Source organism: Rhipicephalus microplus, unplaced genomic scaffold (assembly GCF_043290135.1).
Source record: "Rhipicephalus microplus isolate Deutch F79 unplaced genomic scaffold, USDA_Rmic scaffold_24, whole genome shotgun sequence".
Classification (NCBI taxonomy): Eukaryota; Metazoa; Arthropoda; class Arachnida; order Ixodida; family Ixodidae; genus Rhipicephalus; species Rhipicephalus microplus.
The window spans coordinates 2,420,779-2,427,628 of NW_027464597.1; the positions used below are offsets into that span (position 1 = coordinate 2,420,779).

The window sequence follows — 6,850 nt, forward strand, 5'->3', positions numbered from 1 at the left end:
TTCGGTTCATTTGTTCTAATTATTCCCGTACTGCTAGCATATCAGAAATGAAATCTAACCTTGACCTACCCAATTTAACTGTCCGGAGGAAACTGGCACGATTGCATTTTTTTCATAAGATATTTTTTCACAATTCATCAATGAAGCGAGACCTCATTTCACAACCGTCATACCACTCATCGCGCATTGATCATCAGCATAAGGTTGCCATTCTGTTTTGCCGCACCAAATTCTTTTCAGCAGCCTTCTTACCGAAAACAGCCGCCGATTGGAACCACCTTCCCTCTTCCGTTGTATCAATAACAGACCCTTTGTTATTCAAGACTGCAATTTCTCAGCAATGCTTGTAACTATACGCAGTTTCCATTATCTATCTTTGTCTTGTATGTGCTTGAATTCTTATACATTTTTAGTTGACTTATGTTGCCTTCCTGATTTGCGCATCTGATACTTGTTTCTTTATTTTGTCTTTTTTTCTTGTGTGTTATATATGTTGTACCCACCCCCTCTGTAATGCCCTACGGGCCCTGAGGGTATTCTAATAAATAAATAAATAAATAAATAAACTACACTAGCACTTTTAAAACGACGTTACGCGCTACACAACTCATTCTTTCTCATCATAAGGAATACTCATGAAAATGGGCAGGGAATATTTTCATAGATACTTGGGTTCTAGTATGAAGCCACCACTCTGATGTTACGCTCATATCATCGTGATACCTGAAAACGTGAAGCTGTATCTAACGGCATATACGATACCTGCAAAGCCACCTGATGTAAGCATAACTAGAATATATGTACACACCAACATAAAACTTGAGCGTTTGTTGTTACTCCATCACACAGAAAAAGCCTGCCATTCAGCTGCTGAATTCAACATTGCGCTTTGATATAGCTTGACCACATTTCCTCTGCAGCATATGCATTCCAGCATATCATTTCTTTTACTCTCTGGCCATAGCTCGGCATACTCACTCATGAGTACACTCACTCACACTCATTCATACTCATTTGAGTGTGGTGAGTGTGAGTATGAGTGAGTACTCATGAGTATGAGTAGCAGTCAGTAGAACGTGAGTGAGTACTTATGAGTATGAGTAGGAGTGAGAATGGATGTGAATGAATACTTTCAGTGTGAGTAGAAGTGAGTATGAACGTGAGTGGGTGCTCATGAGTGTCAGTAGGAGTGAGTATGAACGTGAAAGAGTATTCTGAGTGTGAATAGGAGTGAGTATGAACGTAAGTGACTACTCTGAGTGTGAGTATAAGTGAGTATGAATGTGAGCGAGTTCTCTGAGCGTGAGTAGAATTGAGTATGAACGTGAGTGAGTATTGTGAGTGTGAGTAAGAGTGAGTATGAACGTGAGTGAGTACTTTGAGTGTGAGTATGAGTGAGTATGAACGTGAGTGAGTACTCATGAGTGTGAGTAGATGTGAATTTGAACGTGAGTGAGTACTCATCAGTGTGAGTATCCGTGAGTATGAGCGTGAGTGAGTATTCATCAGTGTGAGTAGGAATGAGTGAGAGCTTGTGAGTGTGAGTAGGAGGGAGTATGAACGTGAGTGAGTACTCTGAGTGTGAGAAGGAGAGAGTATGAACGTGAGTGAGAACGTGGGTGAGTAGGAGTTTGAACATGAGTTAGTACTGATGAGTGTGAGAATTCGTTAGTATGAACGTGAGGGAGTATTCATGAGTTTGATTAGGAGTGAGTGAGAGCTCATGAATGTGAGTAGGAGTAAGTACGAACATGGGTGAGTACTCATGAGTGTGAGTAGACTTGACTGCGAAGGTGAGTGAGTTGCTGTGAGTGTAAGTAGTGACGAGTAGGAACATGAGTGAGTTACTATGAGTGTGATAAATATTTGTAACCGTCGCAACGGCATCCTCAATACATTGGAAATAACGGGCACTATGGCATGCAAGCTTACTGTGCGTAAAAGCCTTCAGTTAGTTTGGAAACTGGGGGAGCCATCCTACATCAAATGGGGGGGGGGGGGGGGAGGCGAGGTTACCGGGAAAAACTCGAGTTGAGGGTAGCCGAACATTTTATTGTAATTTAAATTTTCTAGGCTGAATAACTTTGAACTGCCTGTCCCTATAGCTACCGTTCTTGCTGCACTTATCTCTTGCGCCTTCAGTTTACGCAACCCACTGATAATACATGTAAAACAAGGTCTTGAGAAGCCCTTTAACAAAAATCGCCACGCGAGCCGGTTCAGAAGAAAGAAATGCACTGCACAAGAGAAAAAAAAAACGCTGAAATGGCCCGCGAGAGAAAGCACATTGTGTGCGCGACGCACGTTGGGCGCAGCGATTTTGCAGTTTCTATCTCTGTGTTGTCCCTCAAGTGAATGTTGCCTTGAACGAAAACCTTAAGTGATCTCATGACCTCTCAAACGCGAAGCTGTGTGCAAACTTCGCTTTCTCAGTGCCCCATTAAGAAAAAAAAAAAGGAAAGCTTGGAGTACGGCTGAGCTTCCCCGTCAATAGTATAGTATGCGATAGCGTAATCGGACCCTGTTCGCATCGCCGTTTCAATCTCTACTCTCGCTTCAGTTTTCGGCGGCTTATTATGCCTTCAACAGTGCAGACACAACGTGCAATAAGCGCCCAATCACCCTTGATAATTTATTCTATCATTCACATAACGCGGGCTAATACAAAAACACACATAACGCAACTCGTTAATTACCGTTTTATTCGGCTGTCCGCGATAACCCTGCGTACGTACACTGTCAATGAACGTTAACCGCGTCCGCAGATTCATAAATAAGGCCCCCTGCAATCGTGTGTGCCGGCACGGAGCCAACGAAGTCTCCGCGTGAGCGCGACCCAAAGAGAAAGGAAAACATCTCCGAAGATGCGCACAATTTCTCGAATGCAAAACTGCCGTACGCAACGCATTCCATCTGAAGGCGAGGCAGAGGGGGAGGCGCCGTCTCGACGGTTGCGCCGGGCCACAGAACACCTACCAGTGGCCGGGCGGCCGGGGTGGCCGGGGTGGCCGCGGCGCCCGCCTGTCCCGCTAGTGCAGTCAGAAGGAGGGGCTAGGGGCAGTGGAATGAACGAAGCGGCCGAGCCGGGTGGCATGGCAACGTCTTGGGTTCTGGCGGGTAATCAGCGGCAGCTGTGTAGTATACTGAAGCTGTCGAGAGCGTCTCCATTTCGCGCGCGTGTGTCGTAGCCTAGGAAAGCGCGTTTTGAGTGCTTGTAACACATTACTGAGATTCTAAACGATGTCTCAGCGTCTCCTACGCGTCAAGGCACACAAATGAATGTGCAGGTGCGTAGTAATTGCGCTGAATCATTGCCTGTTTGTGGAACCTACCGACCGTTAAAGAAAGCGACAATCGTTCAGCTCGATTGTTTATTCAGTAACCGGAGTACACGTAACGCAACCTCAATGTTAATATTCATCATCGGCCTGACAACGTCCACTGCAGGACAAAGGCCTCTCCCATGATCCGCCACTCAACTCGGTCCTGTGCTTGCTGCTGCCAATATATACCCTCGAACTTCCTAATCTCATCTGCCCACCTAACATACTGTCTCCCCCTAACCCGTTTGCTTTCTCTGGAAATCCGGTCAGTTATGCTTAATAACCAGCTGTTATCCTGTCTACGCGCTACATGCCCGGCCCATGTCCATTTCTTCTTCTTGATTTCAACTATGATATCCTTAACCCCGGTTTGTTCCCTGATCCACTCTTCTCTCTTCTTGACTCTTAAGGTTACAACCACTATTTTCCTGTCCATCGCTCTCCGCGTCGTCCTCAATTTAAGCTGAACCCTCTTTGTAAGCCTCCAGGTTTCTGCTCACTAGGTAAGTACCTGGCAAGATGCGGCTGTTATATACCTTCGTCTTGAGGTGATAGTGACATTCTACCAGCCATGAGCTGAGAATGCTTGCCGAATCTTCTCCACCCCACTCTTATTCTTCTATATACTTCAGTCTCGTGGCTCGGCTCCGTAGGTACTACCTGTCCTAAGTAGACGTATATACCTTTTCCAACTTCAAGTGCACTGCCACCTATCTCGAAGCGCTGTTTTCTTTCGAGGTTGTTGTTCATTAATTTCGTTTTCTGGCGGTTATTTTGTAGATTCTAAGATAAGGAAAGCGGGAAAAGTGGAGACAAAGTTTGGTGGGCAGATGAGATTAGGAAGTTTGCAGGTATGAAGTGGCAACAGCAAGCAAAGGACAGAGTTGACTGGCGGAACAGGGGAGAGGCCTTTGTCCTGCTGTGATGATGATGAGTATGTGAATGTAAAAGTACGTGGGTGAGTGCGCCTGAGTATGGGTAGGCGTAAGTATGAAGGTTAATTCTTATGTGAGTGCGGATGTGAGTGAGAGCCTATGATCTTGAGCAGGCGTGAGTATGAAGGTGAGTGAGTAACTATGAGTCTTAATTGAGGTGCACGAAAAATTGAAGTACAAAAAGGAGACACCTGGACATGGCGCGCTGTCTCGAGGTGTCTTCCTTTTGTACTTCAATTTTTCGCGCACCTCAGTTAAAATGAATTACCAACTCGCCCAGCAGTCCGAGTTCCTCTAAGAGTGTGAGTAGTCGTGAGTATGAACGTGAGCCATGAACGATGAGTGTGAGTAGGCGTGAGTATGAACGTGAGTGAGGGCCTATGAGTGCTAGCTGGCGTGAGTATGAACGTGAGTGAGTACTCACAGGTGTGAGTAGTTGTGAGTATGAAATGATTGAGTACTCATCAGTGTGAGTAGTCGTGAGTATGAACGTGAGTGAGGGCCTAGAGTGTGAGTTGGCGTAGGTTTGAACGTGAGTGAGTACTCATGAGTGTGAGTAGGAGTGAGTATGAACATGAGTGAGTACTCTGAGTATGAGTATAAGTGAGTATGAACGTGAGTGAGTACTCATGAGTATGAGTAAGAGTGAGTATGAACGTGAATGAGTACTTTCAGTGTGAGTAGAAGTGAGTTTGCACGTGAGTGAGTACTCATGAGTGTGAGTAGGAGTGAGTATGAACGTGAGTGAGTACTCTGAGTGTGACAAGGAGCGAGTATGAACGTGAGTGAGTACTTTGAGTGTGAGAAGCAGTGAGTATGAACGTGAGTGAGTAGGAGTGAGTGTGAGAAGGAGTGAGTATGAACGTGAGTGAGTACTCTGAGTGTGACAAGGAGGGAGTATGAACGTTAGTGAGTACTCATGAGTGCGAGTAGGCGTTAGTATAAACGTGAGTGAGGGCCTATGAGTGAGAGTAGACGTGAGTATGAACGTGAGTGAGGGTGAAGGCTGAAAAAATTGTGGTGAGTGAGTATGAGTGAGTAGTCCCTCAGAGTGCCGACCTATGTCTCTGGCGAACACCCACAAGGATTAACTTGTGAACATAGGAATACTGCTATGAAGTGTGCATTATAACACGTACATTCCGGGATTCCACAACGCAAAGAAAAAACTCTAACTTCTTGCCACATAGCAAACCACTGGTGGGGTTAAGGCTAAAACGTCATTTGCTCAGACATCACACCTCACTGTTAAAATGGTTTCGTTCCATCTTATGATCCAATATCTCTTTGTGGAAGACCACATCTCTATACCGGCATAGGCACGCACGAATGGACGCGCACGCACGCACGCACAACAGCAGCGGAGTTGGTATGCCTTACCCACATGTATTGCTATATAATCAAAGTTTTTTTTTATTCGTTTCACACTTACTGTACACATCCTGATGCTTTAACTGATATCAAACGCTCATTCAACGTCGTTCAGACAAGTTGATGTCCTCTGCTTTTCCTTCCAGCTGGTTGCGAGCAGTACGTCTGGGATTCACATGCTAAGAAAACTGTTAGAGCCTGTGACAAAGCGTATAAGCGTTTTTGTGGCAAGAAGCGGTACTTAATGTACAAGAGGACTTGCAAACTGTGAAAGCTTGCTCTGCTATTTCACTGAGAACCTGGTCTATGGATCGCAGAAACAATAAAGCTTTTTACTGAATTCGCTATTGTATTTCACGACTTCTTGTCCTCTTATGCAGCATGCTAGTATATCCTGACGAAGGCCGTGCCACGGCCGAAAGGTAGAGTAAACAACTATCAAATTTTCGTAAGTTTTCGTAAGTGTGTAATATATATATATTGTAAAGAAGGGGAAGTACTCCGGCACAGAGGCAGCAGCATCGAGCGTGCAGCATAGCGACTCGAGCTCGTGAACTGCGGCTGGTGCATAGCCAGACTAGCAACAACCTTTCCGTTCTATAAATCTCCTTTATATTTGGTGGAGCCGTGCTGGGCACCGTCTCCAATACCTTCCCGCTACCATCCTGGAACTCCGTTCTTGACGGCTACCTTCTGCTATGCGGCACGCTGATGAACAGACGCTTCCATCTCCTCCGGCCTCCTGTCCAGGCACTGTTCCTCAGCGCGAGCCTCCAATCTTCAGCAGGACAGATGACACCGACGTTGAAGATTGGCTCTCAACTTTCGAACGGGTGAGCGCTTTGAATAGATGGACGGACGCGGACAAGTTGACACGCGTGTCGTTCTACCTCGCAGGTGTAGCCAGCATTTGGCTTAGAAACCACGATGGCGACAAAGCAGCAAACTACGCATAGTCGCTCATAGTAACACATAGGTTAGCAGGATAACTTCTTAAATAAGCAAAAGAAAAAGAAATAGATGAATAAAAACAAAAATAATAAGGACTACAAATTAACAAGATACAAGAAGTGCGCAAGGCATGTATGTTCAAAGCCATGAGTGACGCAGGCGACAGGCATTATGTGCACAATAATACTCAAATAGTTGAACTAGTATACATCAAACATACACCAGTCATTGCTAAAATATCATGATTAACTATACCGCAACATGCAAGCG

At 45.4% G+C, this 6,850-nt stretch overlaps 1 protein-coding gene across 2 annotated transcripts in view; it reads left to right on the forward strand.

Moving 5' to 3' along the window:
• Nucleotides 1–5,981, forward strand: part of LOC119180838 (uncharacterized) — a 28,853-nt gene extending 22,872 nt beyond the window's left edge. For both annotated transcript variants that reach the window (XM_075884164.1, XM_037431975.2), the window contains one exon: nt 5,776–5,981. Coding sequence is in view for 1 of the 2 variants with exons in the window: in XM_037431975.2 (XP_037287872.1) it covers nt 5,776–5,900 (125 nt within the window). In the remaining variant the exon portion in view is untranslated. The remainder of the gene's footprint in view (nt 1–5,775) is intronic.
• The last annotated feature ends 869 nt before the right edge of the window (nt 5,982–6,850 follow it).